The sequence below is a fragment of the Pelodiscus sinensis genome, chromosome 15 (genome assembly GCF_052426305.1).
Source record: "Pelodiscus sinensis isolate ZL-2025 chromosome 15, ASM5242630v1, whole genome shotgun sequence".
NCBI classification, from domain to species: Eukaryota; Metazoa; Chordata; order Testudines; family Trionychidae; genus Pelodiscus; species Pelodiscus sinensis.
The window spans coordinates 30618894-30639385 of record NC_143066.1 but is presented as its reverse complement, the minus strand read 5'-3'; the positions used below and the strand labels follow the sequence as shown (position 1 = coordinate 30639385).

The window sequence follows — 20492 nt, the reverse complement described above, 5'->3', positions numbered from 1 at the left end:
CCTGAGTCCCCAGCTGACCCCGGGCTCTGTACAGCACTGCTGTTTTGAAGTACCCTTCTCTACTCCCCCTCCCCTTGCTGCCTCTATCTGATGGGGGGAGAGAGAAACTAGTTGGCTATCTGATAAGCATTTGCTTATTGGATAGTCGACTAGTCCTTAACATCCCTATTGCTCACATCTGGAGATGGCTTTGATCAGGGGCGAACTCACAAGCATGTGGACAGGACGAAATGACCACATAAAAGAGAGAAACGAATACTGGCTCAGAGCAATGATAATGGGAGATATCAGCCCACGCCCCCGGGGTTACCACAGACCAGGATGCTGTTACCGCAGCCATTTGACTGAACTGAGGGAATCGTGCTGCAGAAGCAATCTGGACATCCGATGGGTGAAACGCTTGCCAATGCCTAAACACTCTCACTCGGCCTGCAGTGGCCTATTGCTCTGAGGGTGGCCCTTTGTAGGGGCCTCGGGTGAATTCCTTCCTGAAACAAGAAAGGCCTTTAATGCTTGTGCAGAGAGGTCCCAGCCTCTCTCGGACCCGCCCTCTTTGTCAGACCTGCCTTTGCCAATTCACCAGTCACCTGCCCTAGTCCCCCAGCATCCTCCTGTCATTGCTCGTGCTCCTGCTGTGCGTAAGTCTAACCTACTGGGGCCAAATTCAGACCTGGTGCAAGTGCCCGCAGAGCAGAGGGGCAAAGCCTGCACACATCAGCTCTGAGTTTGGCCTCGAGTGCTTTGTAAACCCCATGTACAACTGGAAGTGGTGCCTCCTTACAGGAGACCCGACAGACTTGCCAGGCCCCTAGGCAAGGTGGGGGGTGCTGCTCTTGAAAGGGGTAGGACCTCAGGCGGAAAGGGCGGGGCTGGAGCAGCCAGCCCCCTGGACCACACGGAGCCCTGCCCCATCCCGGCCAGCCCTCAGAGCTGACCGGAGCACACTGTGTGAGGCTCCAGTGGTGATTTAAAGGGCCTAAGGCTCCAGCTGATGCAGCCAGGAGCCCTTCTGAAGCACCGAGGCCTGGGGGAGTTGTCCCCTTTGTCTCCCTCCCACCAGCGGGCCTGTCTCCAAAGCACACAACAGCACTGAGACAACACATTGGCTGGGGGGGAGGGGCAAGGGCATCATTTTTACTCCACCTTTTCCTTCACCACAACACACAATTTGTATTAAATATTTCAAATATATTAATTTTTAAAAAGTATTAATAAAAAGCGACCAAAGGACACAGCCGACAGAGTGAACAAGGAAGTTTTCTGATGGCGGGGGAGGGGAGGAGAGGGAGCTCTTCAGGTGATGCACAGCTGGATGGAGTATCCTGGATTCTTGCAAATGTGGAAGGGGCTGAATAGAAAAATATACTGAATTTTATCTTGCTGGGGTGGGAGATTAAGAGCAGGATACTGTGAGGCTTTAAATATTTTTGGTAACCCCCCCCCCCCACCTCAATTTCCAATTGCGTTTAGTCTTTAAGGAGATTTTCTGGCTTGGGGTAGCCAAAGAGGACAAAATCAGCCTCGTAAAGTTTGTAGAGCTGCTGCCTCCAGGCCAGAGGGATCTTGGCAAACCAGTCCTCCTCCCAGCTGCTGGCAGTCCTGTTCCGGTAGCTGGGGGGGAAGCGGAGGAGCCTGTCCACTTTGAGAAGCTGCAGCAGGTGAGCCGCGTCTTCGTTGAGGGTCTCCAGCTTCCCGACAAAGTCATAGTCTATCTGGCACGGGTGGCACAAGCGGTAAACCTGCCTCCAGTGCTCGTTGAAAGGGGCCATCTTCTCTGTCCGGGGGTCCAGCAAGTACTGGATGAAGTCTGAAAAGGAAACTTTGAGGCCGGCCCGGAAGGCCTCACTAACAGAGGTGGGGAGGCTGGTGTGGTTGGAATAGAGCTTCAGCATAGGGATAGCAAAGCGCCGGTAGAACTCCTCATTCTCCAGCTCAAACTTGCTGCGGAAGGCAGAGATGAGCCGCACGAAGGGGTCGCGTACAAAGAGGAACTTGGTGTATTTCTTCAGCTTGATCTTCATGAGATGGCGGGAGAACTTCCCATAGCGACGCCAGAACTTGTTGAAAGTCAGGTGGGTGCTGGAGTTGTGGACGTGCTCTCGGGGAATGTCTAGGGGTTGCCGGTACGGGATGCCCTGATCCAGCAGGCTCTCGCTCAGCACGATCATCACCCGCTTCCAGTTGGTGCAGGCCACCTTGGGGACATAGCAGTAGATGATGCCGTGGCGGTCGTCCACAATCAGGTGGTTCAGCTCGTAGTTGGGGATATCGTCGAAGGAACGCTCCTTAGTAGGGAAGGCAAAGCTGGAATTGGCACAGAACTCCTGCAGCGTCTTCCGCCGCTCAGCCTGGAGTTTCTCCTGATCCAGGCTCACTCTGGCAACACGGGTGGACCAGTCGTAGCCTCTCACATTCTCCTCCAGGTTGCCCAAGACAGGCTTGCTGGAGCCCTGCAACGGGGCCTGCTCCGTCTTCCTGTGCAAGGGACCAGTCTGCCTCAGGCCGGAGCTTAGCAGCTTCTCCAAGAACTCATCCACGTCCGACACGTCTTCGTCCTGAGTGGCAGTGGGAAGCGTGCCAGGGGCATGGGGCCTGGAGAAGGACGTGTGCAGGTAGAAATGAGCCGTCCCCACGTTGTCCCAGTACACGATGATTAGCAGGATCATGAAGACGGAACCCAGCACCACCGAGAGGCGGAACAGCCGTGCTCTGGTCATCCTGGCTGTTGCCAGGGCCGCCACTTCCTCCGCAGTTCACCTCAGCCTCTCACTGTGGTGCGTGGGATACCACATGATGCTGCTGACAAGGGGCCTGGAAGAGCACAAAAAACAGGGTCAGTCTCTTGGCACTCTGAGGGTATGTCTACACTACAAAGTTAATTCGAACTAATGGACGTTAGTTTGAATTAACTTTGATAGGTGCTACACTAGCGCTCCGCTAGTTCGAACTTAATTCGAACTAGCGGAGTGCTTAGTTCGAACTAGGTAATCCTCATTCCACGAGGACTAAGCCTAATTCGAACTAACTAGTTCGAATTAAGGGCTGTGTAGACCCTTAATTCGAACTAGTGGGAGGCTAGCCCTCCCCAGCTTTCCCTGGTGGCCACTCTGGCCAACACCAGGGAAACTCTATGCCCCCCTCCCGGCCCCGGAGCCCTTAAAGGGGCACGGGCTGGCTACGGTGGCCGTGCCAGGTGCAAGCCTGCCAGCACCCAGCCAGCAGACCCTGCACCTGGCACGGCTCGAGCCAGCCACCCGATGCCCCCCAGCCCTCAGCCTCTTCCCGGGACCAGGCTGGCGGCTCCCCGGAGCTTACCCAGGACCGCAAGAGGCGGGCACCCGCCTGGTCTAGTGCCGACATCGTGGACCTCGTCCACGACCTCCGCACTAGGCACAGAAAAGTGGCCGTCTAGGGCAGGAGAGCTGCCAGCCTGGCCACCCAGGAGCAGGTTGGCATGAAAATCAAGGTGGTCCACTGAGACCCCCGACCCTGAGCCCTGAGCTTAGAATGGCCGTACTGGGTCAGACCAAAGGTCCATCTACTCCAGTAGCCTGTCTGCCGACAGCAGCCAACCCTAGATACCCTGGATGGGATGGACCAAAGACAGTGACCAAGCCATTTGTCTCGTGCCATCCCTCTCCAGCCTTCCACAAACTTTGGGCAGGGACACCATTCCTACCCCCTGGCTAATACCACTCCATGGACCCAACCTCCATGAATTGATCTAACTTCTCTTTAAACTCTGTTCTAGTTCTAGCATTCACAGCCTCCTGCAGCAAGGAGTTCCACAGGTTGACTATTTGCTTTGTGAAGAACAACTTTCTGTTACTAGTTTGAAGCCTGTTACCCATTCCTTTCCTTTGGTGTCCTCTAGTCCTTCTATGCACCCTCTCCACACCACTCATACTTTTATAGACCTCTATCATATCCCCCCTCCGTCTCCTCTTCTCTATGCTGAAAAGTCCCAGTCTCTTTAGCCTCTCTTCATATGGGACCTGTTCCAAACCCCTGATCATTTTAGTTGCCCTCCCCTCTCCAAGCCTCTCTCTTCCCCTCTCCCAGCCTCTCTCTTCCCCTCTCCCACCTCCTTTTCCCAGTCTCCCCCCATTTTGTTCAATAAAAAGATTCTATTTTTGAACACACATGTCCTTTATTTTGTACATCAGGAAGGGGGGCTAGGGAAGGGTAAGTGGAAGGAGGTGAGGGAGGAATGGGGTACGAGCCCCCAATGGGGAGGACTGGGCTGGCTCTGCAGGCTGCTCGGGGTGGAAGTTCTCCTGCAGCCCCCCGATTGTCCCCTCCCCCCGGATGGCAGCCTGCGGCAAGTGCAGCCGGGCTGATGGCCGAGTGCTGTGATGTTCCGAGTGTGGGCACTCAGGGCACTCCAAGCCAATGCTTTGCAAGCGGGGCACCCCTGAGAACTGTCTGTCCGGGGTGGGGGTCGGGTCCCTTTAAGCACAGCCCTCGGCTAGCCTGAGACAGCATCTCCACGCTCTAAGTCCTACTCTGATGCCCTGCCGGCACTACTTCCAGCCATCCTTAACCTCGGTTCAGGGTCCACTCTGTGTAGACATGCTAGTTCGAATTAGCAAAATGCTAATTCGAACTAGTTTTTAGGTCTAGCTGCGCTAATTCTTATTAGCTTAGTTCGAATTAACTAGGTTAGTTCGAATTAGTGCTGTAGTGTAGACATACCCTGATGTAGAGAGACCCTGCAGGGTAACGGCTTCCACATGGCCCTATATGCTCCTGACTCTAAAGTTTTGGACGATAGGTGCTGCGTGAAACACCCTGTACCCACCCAGCTACACACAGACTGCTGGCCCTCATGGGGTGAGATGCAGGCCCTTCCCCTTAATGTGGCCCTGCATCAAACGTTCAAGTCAATAGCATAACCGGTTGCTCCCCTACCCCATTTGCTGGGCTGCAGGTGGTTGGGGATCAAAGTGTGAAGGAAACCAGGTTCTTAGGCATGGTGGCTAGCGTGGACAGGCCCTGCCAACTGAGGGCTGTGGCCACACCAGAGGACTGTTGGATGCAAAGTCATTTGTCACCTCCTGCAATTTTATCGTGAGTGTTGGCAACAACCAGTGTGTCTCTTAAGGGCTCCTCTGCCTGACTCATGTGACTACATGGGAATCTCCATTTTCACTTAAAAAAAAAAAAAAAAAAAGAAGAAGAAGAAGAAGGATTCCAGCCTCATGAGAGAAGCTTGAAAATATGAACCCTGGCGTCTTCAAAAGCAGAAAAAAATTTAGCCAGAATTTATTTTTTAAACCAGTATTATTTCCTGTCTGGGAGCGAAAGGGGGAGGAGGGGGGGAGACCACCCTCATTCTGAATACTTGACATTAACAATCCTATGTTGTCTCACCTCCTTCATTCATGCCCTGAAAGTCAAAATACTGCTGGAAAATAGAGATGCTATCAGCTGGGTAGGTACAAAAGGTGTCACTGCTGGGGACATTCACCTCCCTCCCAGGGGAATGCAGGTTGGCCCAACACTAGGCTTTATCTAATCAATTTCAATGTGCAGCAGGGATGATAACTCTTTGACCTCTCTTGGCTGCTATTCCCTTGTCGATTTGCTTTTGCCACAAAGAGTTTTTCCCTATGATTTTATCCAAACCGTATAAAAGGACCTGGCCCCGATAAAAACCATATTTAATATTCTTCAGGGTTTTTACATTGGATAGATGACAACGTAGAACATGCTGCTTCAGGGGTGCACCTGCAAATCTACTTTTCTCCAGCCAAGAGAAACCTGTCCTGCTTTTCTGGACTGTGTTGAGGGGGAGAGAGGGGCTCTTGTCTGGCCCAATATATTTTGCATTTCTATAGCACCTGCCATCCACGCCATTTTAGCTTAGCATACCAAAGCCCCTGGCAGGCGGTGCTATCCCAGTTACAGAGAAATTGAAGCACTGAGGTTAAAACACTCGCCCAATGCCTGTCAACAAGATTGTGTCGGAATGAAACAAACCTACATTTCCTAACTTCCCCTCCCCATCTGCGCAGATGGTCCCAGGGGGAGGTTTGTGGAAGGGAAACAGCTGTACCCTTCATCCCCATGCACGGATGCATTTTTTTCTAATCAGGGATACAGATAAGGTCAGGGCTGTGGAGCCAAACAAGCTGAATGCAATGGCCTCAGCTCCTTCCTGATTTAGCTGTTCACAGTAGCCAGACCAGCAGCTGGGAAAAAAGTTTGAGAGCTCAGACAGCCCCCACCAGCAAAGCCCCTCGGGTGGCTTGATGGAGCATAAGGGAGCAAGGAACAGAGAGGATGTCAAATCAGCAAGGCACTGTAGTGGGACTGAGGTTCTCCAGGGTCTAGTCCCAGCTCTGCCACTGATCTGCTGTGTGATGCTGACAAAAGTCACTTCACCCTCCTGGCCTCTGCTCCCCTCCCACTGACCTTCTGTCTGTTTTTAGATTATAGAATCATTAATGCAGGAGCTCTCTTTTATCATGGGCTGATACAATGGGTCCTATCTCACTTGGGGCCTCTAGAGTTACTGTAGTACCAATAATCAATAATAATACACAAGAGGGGAGAGAGATCCTATGAGGCTTTTTTTGCACCTCGTCCAGCATGGACAGGGAAACTGGTCAGTTCTGTTTATGGTCAATTTCATGTCTTAGTTGCAATGCAGGAGCCAGACTGTGCAGCATTCAGCATTCACAAAACCAAAACTATTTGTAGAGCCCTGTGCGGAGACAAGGTTTGCACCCACAACTGTATCCACAGGGAAAAAAAAAAGCCACGGATATCAGCAGGGACATCTGCAGATGCAGATACTAGTGGCTATAAAGCGGATATCCATGGATTTGCAGGGCTCTAAGCAATGTATGTGTTTACTTTTAAGTTTCTTGACTTCCACCCCCCCCCCAAAATTCTATTTATGTTCTCTAAATGGTCTCCAACCTTTTTAAGCATGAGATCACTTTTTGAATTTAAGTGCAATCCAAGATCAACCTCAAACCCAAATACCCTTGCCCCGCCTCCTTTGTGCTCCTTCTTTGAGGCGCCACCCATGCCCACTCCATCCTCCCTTCCTCCCCCATCTTCCCTCACTTTCACCAGGCAGGGGCAGCAGGATTGTCTTGGATTAAGGGATTTGGAGTGTGAGAGGAGCTCTGAGCTGAGCTTGGGGCAGGCAATTGAGGTGCCAGAGGGGGATTCTAGGTGCAGGTTCTGGGAGGAGGTTTGGATGCAGGAGTGCTCAGGACCGGGGAAGGGGCTTGGGGTACAGGAGGGAGGTTCATGACTGGGGTAGAGTTTCAGGATGTGGGCTCCAACTGGGCACCACTTACCTCAGGTGGCTCCTGGGTGGTGGTGCAGTGGGACTAAAGCTCACCCCTGTCCTGGCCCTGAACTACTCCCAAAAACAGCCAGTGAACTTCCTCCCATGTCCTGCTGTGCCCCCCACCCTGCTCTGTGGAGATAGGATACAGGGTGGAAGAGGAGGCACCTTGACATCAGCGCCCCTCTTTTCCCTCCCCTGCCCTGCATAGCAAGCAGGAGGCTCCTGGGGGTGGGAGGAGGCAGATCCAAGGCAAAGAGCAGGAGATGTGCAGCAGTAGGGGGAAGGGACAGCTGCAGTGCCGGCACTTGATAGTCTCTTGGCCAAACCAGTCAGGATCACCTGTCAGAGGCTCCAAGATCTACCAGTGGATCCCGATCTACTGGTTGGTGACACTGCTGTAGTCCAACATATCTTACATTATAGGAAGTTATTGTAACAACAATAGTTAGTGTTGTAAAGAAAACCAAGGGTTTGAGGGTTACGCTACTTGAGAGTGTTGTTCAAAGGTCATCACTCCCAATCAGCTGCAAATAAGTCCTCTCCTTGCCCTCTTGCAGGAGACTATTCAGCCATTCTGTCTGCTCCTTAAAGGACTCAGAAGCATCTCAGACAGCAACCTTCATAGAGGTTAACTCAAATTAGTGAGGGCAGGACAACAGTTCAAACAATGGAGCTGTAACTAAGTGGGTGACCTAAAGGACTTTTGGAAGTGTCACTCATAAACCTCAAGCGGGGAGTATATTAGTCTTGGAATTGCTGCTCAGGGCATCCCCGCTATAAGTTGCCCCGGTATCCATCCATTCCGCACTAAAGTCGTTGACGCTTGCAGAAACTGATTCCTACATTCCCCACTCTTAAGTCGCACAAAAAATCTCCACCCATTTGCACAAATGGAAGTCAGCCACAGGAAAAAAATTCCCTGCTGTAAATTGTTTCGCTATAAGTCCAAGTTTTTGGAATGTATCTTGGACTTATAGTGAGGACGGCCTGTAGTACTTGGAAGTCCTGGTCAGGGATAAAAAGCCCACTGTGCTGTACAAATACTGAACAAAAAAGAGGATTCCTGCCCCAGAGAGCTTACAAATAGCTCTAATGCTGCACATTTTTGCACAAGTTAACTTCTTGCAAAATAAAGGTGATGCGTACCCCCTCATTGATTTCAGTAGCACTGCATGCACATGTGCAAAGAAATTAATTTGCAACATAAATGAGCAGTCATGTTTGCAGCTAGCAGGATAGCAAAGCAGCTTGGTTGGCCAGTTCCGCCGCCAAGGGAAGTAGAGTCTTGCAGTTAAAGCAAAAGGCCAGGACTCAGGAGATCCAGAATCTAGTCCCAGCTCTGTGAAATGCTCACTGTGGGAGTCTGGGTCAGTCACTTGCAGCCAAATTTTCAAAAGCAGCATCTGATTTTGGAAACTCAGCTCAAGACTCCTTGAGCATTCACTGACTCCAAAGGGCATTGTAGATGCTTAGCACTTGTGCGAATGGGCCTCTTAGCATCTCAGGTTGGGCTCCCAAATACTGACCTGTCCAAAATAAGTGGCCACTTTTGCAAATTTTGGTTCACATCTCCCTGCCTCAGTTTTTCCCCCTGTAAGATAGGTACAGTGTAGGTGAGTATTACGACAGGGTAATTATTAGGGATGTGAAAGTGTAACTGGGTACACAATTACATGCAGACTCCCAGAACGTGCAGGGACCTGGCATAAAAACTGGCTCCCAGCGTGCACCGGCTCCCAGGGAGTCGCCTGCTGTTCCACGCTGTTGCCTCTGATACCGCATAATTTGCTTTACAAAGAATAATGAACTAATGCTGTTCAGTTCATTAATCTTTGGAAAGCACTTTGAAATCATTGGATGGATGGCAGGAGCCACTGAAGTGCAATGCATTAGCATGGTTAAAAAGTTTCCAGTATTTTCAGAGAAAGAATCATTTTTCTCTTTTAAAACATCTCTCGGATGAGAGCTTACTTAGGAAGGTGGATAAAAAGGTGTTAAGTGCACAATCTCACGCCAGAGGACCATTTAGGCTGTCAACACAGACAAGTACCAATTTTTAAAAAAATCTGCTGACATTCCCATTCTGTTTAACAGCCTCAAAACAAACCGTAACAATATCAGATATGAAAACAAAACCATTTGTGGGCATTAAGTAACTCTGAAAGGAACCTATTCAAAACCAGTGCTGTTTTTCCTCCCTAAATGCAAAGGCTGTTTGACAGCCAGTTCACACATACAATCTCTCAGGGCATCAACAATTCCACATTATAAAGGGAGAAAAATTAAAAACGTAAAGAGCATTGGCCAAATCCAAGCAGTGTTTGGCAACTGTAAATTTGATTTAAAATAACCATGTTGTAAGCACACTGGGATTCATGGAGTGGCTATGAGAGGGTTCTTCATAGAACCTTATGTTCTGTACCTCACTCTGCGAGCATGGAGACTAGAATTGGTTAGACAAAATCTGAAATCATCGGTAGTGAATTTTCTCTGCATATGAAAAGCTTGCAGGGAGGGGAAGAATCGAAACAAGTCTAGAACGAGGCTGTGGGATTGGTGATGTGCACAATTAGCATGGGGCCAGCATCTGCTTTGGGAAATAGTTCTCCATCCAGATGTATCAGGATAAACAAAAAACAGCAACCAAACCACTTCCTGGTTTATAAACAAAACAAAAATGGTGCAGAGGGAAAATGCCACAACATGGTCCAAGGTCCAGTATCACAGCTCTGGGTACATGTGCTGCAGAGACAAGCACATTCCCATGCACAAGCCAAAACATCACTGGGGTTTATACTAGGGATGTTAACTAACAGTTATTTTATTAATCGAGTAGTCGATGGAATTTCCACCCACTACGACTAGTCCCCATGGGCACTTCCACATTCCTCCTTTGAAATGTACAAGAGTCAGTGGGGCACTTGTACATTTCAAAGGAGGAATGCGGAACTCTGTGTGCAGCCTGGGGCCAGTGGGAAGTCCTGCTGACTCCAGGCTGCAGGAGGTGCCAGCTTTGAAATGTATAAGAGTCCCCAGCGGGGGCTCTTGTTCTTGTGCATTTCAAAGCAACAGCGCAGCTCAAGAGTGCCCCGCTGACCCCAGGCTCCATGCCGTGCTTCTTTGAAATGCCACATGGAGCCGGGATCAGCAGGAGAGTCCCCAGCTGAACTCGGGCTCCATGCGTGGCAGCGCCGCACAGCTGATCCTGGCCTCAGCTGTGCAGCGCTGACCCTTTGAACGCCGCCTTGGCGTTTCAAAGGGGCAGCCACACAGCTGATCCCCCGCTCAGCTGTGCAGCGCAGTCCCTTTCAAATGCCGAGGCGGCATTTCAAAGGGACAGCGCTGCACAGCTGAGCCGGGGATCAGCTGTGTGGCGCTGCCCCTTTGAAGTACCTCTTCTTCCCCCCTTTTGCTGCCTCTATAAGCATTTGCTTATCGGATAGTCGACTAGTCCTTAACATCCCTACTTTGTACATCCACCAATGCACTGCAATGCAGAAAGGCTACGGACCAGCTCCTCCGATGCAGCACAGCCACTTACTGCTGCACAAATGGCAGATTGGCTGTAAAACCGGACGATCCCTCCGCAAAGGGAATCCTCTGCTCAGTGACAGAGATGGGGCCGAGCTGAAATCTGTAGGTGGGAACATTCCCCAGCCTTCCCTCTGCAGCAGCAGTCTGCCTGCTGCTGTGTTCCTAGCAGGGCAGAATGGGAGCATCCCAATGATTTGCTCTTTTTGTTTTTTCCCCAAGTGGAGCAGCTCCCTCAGCTGTCAGATACTTTCCGGAACTTTGAAAGGAGAGGGACGCATGGTGCAGGGCAGCAGAGATCACAAAACACTGAGCACAGCTATCAAGGCAGTCTTGTGGGATACTGGCAGAAGCCAGTTTTCTCAGCAATACCAGTCCACGCTGACTCTTGGTTGACAATAAAGGGAGGAGAAAAGACAAAAGTCTTTTGCAGGGGTGGAAGTTTTTTTATATCAAAACTGGGTGTTTTTCCCAAAGAAAGTTGCATTGTCGTGTGTATGTTCTTACCGTTTTGTCAACCAAAGGCAGTTTTTGGTGACAAAACATGCCAGTGTAGACAAGATCTAAGAGACAGCTAGAAAGATGCAAGGGGGGCTAGCAAAGGGATAAATTGTTTTGTGTGTACCCGTAGGCCTGCGGAACTAGAGGTGCTGGGGGCATGGCTGCACCCCATTGGCTTGAAGAGGTTTCCATCATTTACAGGGTTTACAGTGTTGTTCAATAGCTCTTAACACCCCCACTATAAAAACTGTTCCAATGCCATTACATGCATCTGTGCATGTTTATAGGTCAAAACTTGAGGTTGCAGTCTTAGCCTGTGCATGGAAAATTGGAACTCTGCTGCTTGTCTTGTTGGTAAGAGTGTAAATTCTTTGCAGCAGGGTTTGTTTTCTATTCTTGGTCTGTGCAATGCCCAGAACAGTGGGTTCCCCCAGTCCTGGCTGGAGACATTAGGCATTGCTGGGATGCAATTAAATAATAATAATGTTTCAAAGTCACAAAGAGAATCAGCCACTTGCAATCTCTGCACCAATCAGCCTCCGCAACATGATGCAGGCCCGCAGGCTGCCAGCACTGCTGTGAAATCTCCCAGCACCGGATGCTCTCGCTCAATTTATGGAAGCATTGGCCTTACTAAAATGCAGTGTTTAGCGCTGTACCAATCCCTTGCGGCAGCCCTCTGGATCACTGGCAAGATGTCCCCTTTGATAGCCACAGAGTTCACGCAGCATTACCCTGCTCACCCTGAGGGCTCAAGCATGCTTCTCAGGGCACAGCACACATCTGTCAATGCATGAGCTGATTTTCCAAGATACACAGCACCAATTAGCGGAGGATCAAATCAACCCTTTCTCGTTAATGCTAGCAGTGCCATGCTCAGGGATGGGATTTCTACCAGATACCTATAATGGGACTTAGCTAACTAACCCAACTAATGCTGGAAAAAATCCAATTATTCTGTCAATTGCAATTTTCTTTCTTTTCAATGTCAGTGTGATTTTAGTACTAAGAAAAGCTGCCAGGCAGAAAGCATTGGAGATGAAAGGTCCATCTATATATGTACACACTGAGAACAGGTGTCTCAGACAGCTGCCTGAGCCATACCGGAAGGGACAGCCTTAACAGGAGAGTAGAGAGTTCACGCTATACGACCCACGCAGCTCTTGGGCTCAAAGCGGAGAACGCCCTTCAGTGCCTATGAAGGAGATGGTATTTGGGGTGTGGATGCCCACCAAGTGGGAATTGGGCTGAGCACCGAACCCATTTTTCATACAGGCCACTTAATAACTTTTAAGGGCACCTAGATGATTTGTTGTTGTTTTTCTAAAAAGTTTCTTGCTAATAACATTCAGTGACTCCTGGCCTGGCCACACCACAGTTGACTGGCTTTCTCCCTCCGCAGTAAGTCTAGTTACTAGTCACAGTAGGAACATCAAAAGTTGTTTAAAAAGGTAACCGTGTAACTGCTAAACATCTTACTGATTACACGGCCACACACGCTGCGGATATATAGCCCATAGCAAAGCCCATCCAGGAGCTGGGCTGCCAGCCCCTTCTGCCCCACTCCTGGGGGGAGGCTTCGTTGCAGGCTCTGCAGCCAGCTCCCGGGGCGCCACAGCCTATAAGCTGCAGTGTGGAGAAGGGGAGGAGGCATGGCTGTCTCAGACAGGGGCTGCACAGGTCAGCTGGCTGGCTGCAGTGGGCTCTGTGGGATTGGAACAGCCCTCTGTCCAGGGCAGGTGAGGAGCTGCTCCACCCTTACCATAAGCCTCACCTGTTAAGTGTCACAGATGTAACAGCAACCTCTAGAGACAGCAGCTCCTAAACTCTGGCCCAGAGCAGGGATGTTTATCAGAAGAGTCCAGTGCTTATTATTGCAACAGATTCCATGACTCCTCCTTCCCCACTTTTATGACTTTTTGCAACACTTCCTCCTCCAGAAAATCTGAACACACAGATCAGGCCCGCAGCAAAAGGACTTTAGAGCTGGTACTATGACCCCTATTTTTCTGTTCCTGATCCTTTAGTATTTTGTGGGAGGGAGGGAAGGTTTGCACAACATTAACAGACTTTAGATGTATTGTAGGTTCCATTCATTGCCAAGACTTACCACCTCTTTCCCCCATGCCTGCCACTGAACATTACTGTCTGTCATCTGGCCCCCTGATGCAGGTCACCAGCTCTCTCATGGGATGTTTGCTCATTTTGCATTTCAGGTCTTTATTTCAATACATGGTGTAAAAAAGTTGGAGAGCAACTCAGTCCCGGTGATCAGCTTTCTCTCAGAGGGAAAACTGCAGAATCTGACATCAGGGTCAGACCAGGACTGTGCAGATTTAGCCCTAACCAAGAAAGAATTTTGCTTTTTTTGCCAACGACCAAAATAAACTGCTTCTCCTCCCTCCCTCTCCCCCCCGCCGCAAAAATCTAAGGGCTTGTCTAGACAAGGAAAATGTGCATCTGTGTAACTGTACCAGTGTAGTCACACTGATACAAACCCCTAGTGCAAACATAAAATCAGGCGTACACTAGTGCACTGTAGTCCTGCGTGAGATATATACCAGAAATTTGCACCAGCAAAGTATCGTCCGTGTAGCTCAGGGGTTCTCAGACTTAATTGAACCGTGACTCCACTCTGACAACAAAAATTGTAACAAACCTCGGGAGGGGGGGACTTGAAGTCTGAGCTTGCCTGAGACCCACTGCCCTGGGTGGCAGAGCCAAAATCACAGCCTGAGCCACACTGACCTCGGCAGGGGGGCCAAAGGCCCAAGGACTTCAGGCTCAATCAGGGCTGAGTCCCGACACCCTTGGTCATCACCTTTGGCCCTGGGCAGTGGGGCATGGGTTTTGTCAGGTCTAAATCAGCCCTGGCGAGTCCATTAAAATGGTGTCACGACCCATAGTTTGAGAACTGTTGATGTAGCTACACTAGTGCATTAGTCAGGATCTTGAATCTGCAAGTCAATAACCAACTAAAGTTAAAACCATTTTCCTTCATATTCATTCATGTTCTTCTTCCCACCTCTCTATCGCAAAGTCCAATGCATATGGGTTTAGCAGTACCAGCCTCCCCTCCTCTAATTACAGAAAGCCCTTGCCATTTGTGGGGGATATGTTCTTGAGATGCGAATGACAAAATCCACAAATGCTGGAGGCAGGGGTATTCCCAACACAGAACCACCACGTTTTCCCACCCACTTCCAGTTTTGGGCAGTGACCACATACAACTGTGATGGATTGTAATTCACAACGTATTTATCTCTGTGATTATGTGTGTCAGTATCATATTCCCAGACAAATTCCCTGGTATGGCTCTGATACTAGAGCGCACTGAAAAAGTGTCATCACGCTGCATCATGTGCTTGGACTGGTGTGGCACAGTGCACTGCAAATATACAAAACTGTGGATACCGAAACCGTGAAGGGTGAGGGCTGCCTGTATTTACCCTGAAGTGCTAACTCAATAATCATTAACATTTCTAGGTATTGGTCTACAAGGGGTTCCCAGAATAGAGCAGGTTTTATTTATACATTTGCTGCGAGGCCCAATGCTTACCCATCAGTTCTGGGCTTTCAAATTCTGCAGTCTCAGCAAATCTCATTTCCCATAGCTCTAGCCAACAAGAATCTGGGAATGTCTCTATTACATCAACCTTTGCTCTCTGGACCAACTACATATCAGAATACTGCAATGCATACTGTGGGAGTTTACACTAGAAACTCCTTTGGTAAGGCCAATTTTCAGGTGTTTATAACTTTAATATTTATAGTTTACAGCTGTGATATTTTACTCCATGTTGTAATTTTGCCTATTGGGTTTCAGTGGAATTAATACATTGCTTTATAACTTAGTATTTGAGCACATTGCTTTATAACTTAGTATTTGAGCAGACGAGCTAAGGGCAAACTTCTATGCTTGCAGCAGCTCACATATTTACTAAACAAAGATTTCCCAGTAAAAGGGTAATTTACCAGTATCCTTTCTGCAGTATCCAGTCGAAGTCTGCTTTCTCTAGTCCTTAGAGCCCAGAAGAGGGGCACAGACATCACGCTATTTAATGTCCTGTTCCAACTCTAGAGTAAAAGCTTTTTAAAAATTTCAGATGAACTATTAAAAAAAGTATAACCCTAAGAATCGGAGAGAAAAAAGAAAAGCATAAAAATACCAGAGAGGGGATCTCCACATCCATTCACCACACCACAAACTCATGAAGTTAGCACAGACCAATTACAGAATGCCAGTTTCCAAAGCCCAAGGAAACAACCTGGGCTAATATAGGAAATGCTTGACTGAGTTACAAAACCCATTACACAATGTCTTGAAACAAATTATACAACTGTACTTAAAGTGCAGAATTCCAACCCATCCAAGCCAACGAGGGCTAGGACCATGGAAGAAAATGATAGTATCACTCAAGTATCCTATAGAAGTTAGCCACAGAACAGCATTACAACTTCAAAAGGATTTAACATAAGAACGGCCATACTGAATCAAACCAATGGTCCATCTAGCTCAGTATCCTGTCTGCTGACAGTGGCCAATACCAGATGCCCCAGAAGGAGGGAACACAATAGGTAATCCTCATGTGATCCCTTTCCTGTCACCCATTTACAGACAAATAGAGACTAGGGACACCATTCCTACCCATCCTGGCTAATAGCCATTGATGGACCTAACCTTCATGAATCCATCTAGCTCTTTTTTGAACCCTGTTAAAGTCCTAGCCTTTACCACATCCTCTGGCAAGGAGTTCCAGAGGTGGACTGTGCGCTGAGTGAAGAGAAACTTCCTTTTGTTTGTTTTAAACCTGAGGCCATTAATTTCATGTGGTGACCCCTAGCTCTTATATATTTTGGAATAAGTACATAACTTTTCCTTACTCATTTTTTTCACACCAGTCATGATTTTGTAGACCTTTATCATATCCCCCCTTAGTCTCCTCTTTTCTAAGATGAAAAGTCCAAGTCTTTTTAATTTCTCTTCATATGGGAACCATTCCAAACCCCTAATCATTTTTGTTGCCCTTTTCTGAACCTCTTCCAATGCCAATATATCTTTTTTGAGATGAGGCGACCGCATCTGTACACAATAGTCAAGATGTGGGCATACCATGGTTTCATATAGAGTCAAAAAAGATGTTCTCTGTCTTATTCTCTATCCCTTTTTAAATTATTCCTAACGTTCTATTTTCTTTTTTGACTGCTGCTGCACACTTGAGTAGATGTTTTCAGAGAATATCCACAATGATTCCAAGATCTTTCTCCTGAGTAGTTGTAGCTAAATTAGCCCCCATCATATTTTATGTATAGTTGGGGTTATTTTTTCCAATGTGCATTACTTTACATTTATCAACATTAAATTTCATTTGCCATTTTGTTGCCCAATCACTTAGTTTGGTGAGATCTTTCTGAAGTTCTTCACAGCCTGCTTAGATCTTAACTATCTTGAGCAGTTTGGTATCATCTGCTAATTTTGCCACCTCACTGTTTACCCCTTTTTCCAAATCATTTATAAATAAGTTGAATAGGATTGGTTCCAGGACAGACTCTTGGGGGACCCCACTAGTTACCTCTCTCCACTCTGAAAACTGATCATTTATTCCTATCCTTTTTTTTTTTTTCTTTTAACCAGTTATCAATCCATGAAAGGACCTTCCCTCTTATCCCATGACAACTTATTATGAGCCTTTGGTGAGGAACCTTGTCAAAGACTTTCTGGAAATCTAAGTATACTATATCCACAGGATCCTCCTTGTCCACATATTTGTTGACCCCCGCTAAGAATCTCTAAAGCCCCCTTTAAATACTGACGTCACGTTAGCTATCTTCCAGTCATTAGGTATGGAAACTGATTTAGAGGATAGGTTACAAACCACAGTTAATAGTTCTGCAATTTCATTTGAGTTCTTTCAGAATTCTTGGGTGAATGCCATCTGGTCCCGGTGACTTGTTACTGTTAAGTTTATCAATTTGTTCTATAATCTCCTCTAATGACACTTCAATCTGGGACAATTCCTCAGAATTGTCACCTAAAAAGAATGGCTCAGGTTTGGGAATCTTCCCAGTATCCTCAGCTGTGAAGACTGAAGCAAGGAATTCATTTAGCTTCTCCACAACGACTTTATCAACTTTGAGTGCTCTTTTAGCATCTCGATCGTGCAAGGGCCGCACTGGTTGTTTAGCAGGCTTCCTGCTTCTGATACACTTAAAAAACATTTTGCTATTACTTTTTGAGTTTTTGGCTAGCTGTTCTTCAAACTTCTTTTTGGCTTTTCTTATTATATTTTTACACTTAATTTGACAAAGTTTATGCTCCTTTCTATTTTCCTCACTAGGATTTGACTTCCACTTTTTAAAAGATGCCTTTTTATCTGTCGCTGCCTCTTTTACTTGGTTGTTAAGCCACAGTGGCACTTTTTTGATTCTCTTACTGTGTTTTTTAATGTGGGGTATACATTTAAGTTGGGCCTCTATTATGGTGTCTTTGAAAAGTCTCCATGCAGCTTGCAGAGATTTTATTTTTGTCACTGTACCTTTTAATTTCTGTTTAACTAACTTCCTCATTTTTGTGTAGTTCCCCTTTCTGAAATTAAATGCCAGTGTTGGGCTGCAGAGGTGTTTTTCCCACCACAGGAATGTTAAATTTTATTACATTATGGTCACTATTTCCAAGTGGTCCAGTTATATTTACCTCTTGGACCAGATCCTACACTCCATTTAGGACTCAATTAAGAATAGCCTCTCCCCTTGTAGGTTCCAGAACCAGCTGTTCCAAGAAGCAGTCATTTAAAGTATCAAGAAATTTTATCTCTGCATCCCATCTTGAGGTGATGTGTACTCCATCAATATGGGGACAGACGACTGCACTAATACATACCACATGATCTACTACAAAGAGCAGTTGATACAGATTATCTTTCACATCAAGTGTGGTAGCTGTGGTTTTCAGATAAAAAAGCTCTGAATTTTAATGTCTACGCTAAATTCATGCACTTATCGCAAGACCTTAATTTTACCCTGTTTTCCAAACTGTAGCCAGAACTTGCAAACATCTCACCTCATCAGCCTGTTATGGGCTAGTGAGTAACTGATCTAACCCTTTGATGGCAGCAGTATAAATGCAGATTCTCTCCACGCTGGTTTTGAACAAGTGTAACTTCACGGACCTCACCTGCATCACAGCACTCTAATGACTGGTGAATCAGACCCAAAGATTAGATTGGGCTAGAATTATGGCCGTAGATTTCTGAATCATAAGATAAGGGCCTTTCGTATCAAGGACAAAATGTATCTCCACATAGGCATTTCCACTCCACCTCAGCTATTATTCTGCAATCTTGCTTCTGTTTGTAGCTTCCACTGATTTCCACTGAGATCCAACAAAAGAAGGAAAAAGGCAAACATGAATATAGACAAAGGGGTGGGGAATATAGACAGTACAAACTGGTGAAGTAGAGCTGGGATACATAAAGGGGCAGTGATCCACTTGACCACATAGCTGTATCCAGCAAAGTCCTGTGATGAGTGCACAAGTCACTTTAATGCCACTAGGTTCCAACACCTGAGTCTGGCACCCTTCCTGTCCTAGCAGGAGCCATGCACCTCACTCTTGGGCATGTTAAACCTTCTGAGTACAACTGTTCCATCCACCACGTGGGCCCAATGTCTCATCTAGACACAAGGGGCAATGGCACCATCTCTTTCCTGACAGTCAGCTTGATACTCACAGCCCTGTCTCTGTCCCAGCTCTCAGTCAGGTAATAGCTGGAGCCCTGGCTGGACCCAAGCTCCTCTGCTGCTCAGATTCCCCCCAACTGTGTGCACCCGCACAAGCGTTGACTAGCCAGCCGCATGCCTGGCCCGTTGTGTGCATTCCCGGGGCCACCTCCCCAAGCTGCGCAGAGCCATCGGACTGCCTTTCCCCCCGCCCCTCACCCCCAGCACCTGGCTTTCTGCCCTGAGTGCCGCTGCAGGCACAAGTCATCCCCGCCAGCCAATGCCCTCCCGCTGCACAGCCCAGGCCACCAATGACAGGCGGCGGGAGGAAGAGCGGAATCGCAACCCGTCTCAGCGTCCCCGGCAGGACTCACGTTAGCTCACCCGAGCCGCCAGCGAAGCAGCACCGGGAAGCCGGCCTGTCCCTCGGGGCAGGGGCCAACCACGTACCGATGCTGCCCAGCGCTGTCCAGAAGGAGCGGGGAGCTGCCCCCCGGGGATGGAGGGAGGATCCCGGCAGCGCTGCCCGGTGGGGAGGGGGTCGCTGTCCCCGGGGATGGAGGGAGGATCCCGGCAGCGCTGCTCGGTGGGGAGGGAGGCGCTGCCCCCGGGGATGGAGGGAGGATCCCGGCAGCGCTGCCCGGTGGGGAGGGAGGCGCTGCCCCCGGGGACGGAGGGAGGATCCCGGCAGCGCTGCCCGGTGGGGAGGGAGGCGCTGCCCCCGGGGATGGAGGGAGGATCCCGGCAGCGCTGCCCGGTGGGGAGGGAGGCGCTGCCCCCGGGGACGGAGGGAGGATCCCGGCAGCGCTGCCCGGTGGGGAGGGAGGCGCTGCCCCCGGGGATGGAGGGAGGATCCCGGCAGCGCTGCCCGGTGGGGAGGGAGGCGCTGCCCCCCGGGGATGGAGGGAGGATCCCGGCAGCGCTGCTCCCCGCAGGGACCCAGGAGCTGCAGACTCTGGCTGGGGGTGGGTGTCACTGCCCCCGCCCCGGGTCCCGCGCTCACCTCTGCCCGGAGCCGCTCGGCTAGCGGAGCCTCCAGCGGCGGCGGCGGCCCCGGCTCCTCCTCCTGAGCCGCCGCCTCTCGCGAGAAGCCGGCCGGGGGGTCCGGCCAGAGGGGCCGCAGCGCAGGCGCCGCTCGTCCAGCCGCCGAGCCAGGGGCTCCCTGCGGGCCCGTCCCCGCCCTCGCCCTCCCTCTGCGCCCTGCGGCAGCGCCGGCCGCCCCGGCCCCCGCCAGTCCGGCCGCGGAGTCCCCGGCCCTCGCCCTGCCGGGGGGAGACGGGCGCGCAGACCTTGCTCGGGCGCCCTGCTGGTGCCGGGGCACTCGAGCGGTTTGGTCCCAGCCCTGCCGCTGCACCCGTCCCTCGCCCGCTGCCTTCTCCCCCGGGTATGACCTGGGTTCGCACTGGCGGGGCGGAGCCGGCGGGGGAGGGCT

At 49.5% G+C, this 20492-nt stretch overlaps 1 protein-coding gene across 4 annotated transcripts; it reads right to left on the bottom strand.

Moving 5' to 3' along the window:
* Positions 1 to 1167: 1167 nt before the first annotated feature.
* On the bottom strand, positions 1168 to 20492 carry CHST12 (carbohydrate sulfotransferase 12). Of its 4 annotated transcripts, XM_089769283.1 has the most exons (3): positions 20064 to 20306; positions 15317 to 18713; positions 1168 to 2811 (listed from the first exon to the last, which is right to left on the bottom strand). In XM_089769283.1, exon 3 carries the CDS (start codon positions 2715 to 2717, stop codon positions 1467 to 1469), a length of 1251 nt encoding a protein of 416 aa, XP_089625409.1. In that variant the 5' UTR covers positions 2718 to 2811; positions 15317 to 18713; positions 20064 to 20306; the 3' UTR covers positions 1168 to 1466. The 4 variants fall into 4 exon arrangements, with proteins under 4 accessions (XP_089625409.1, XP_075755719.2, XP_075755718.2 ...); XM_075899604.2 differs by lacking the exons at positions 15317 to 18713; positions 20064 to 20306 and adding an exon at positions 20350 to 20492; XM_075899603.2 differs by lacking the exon at positions 15317 to 18713.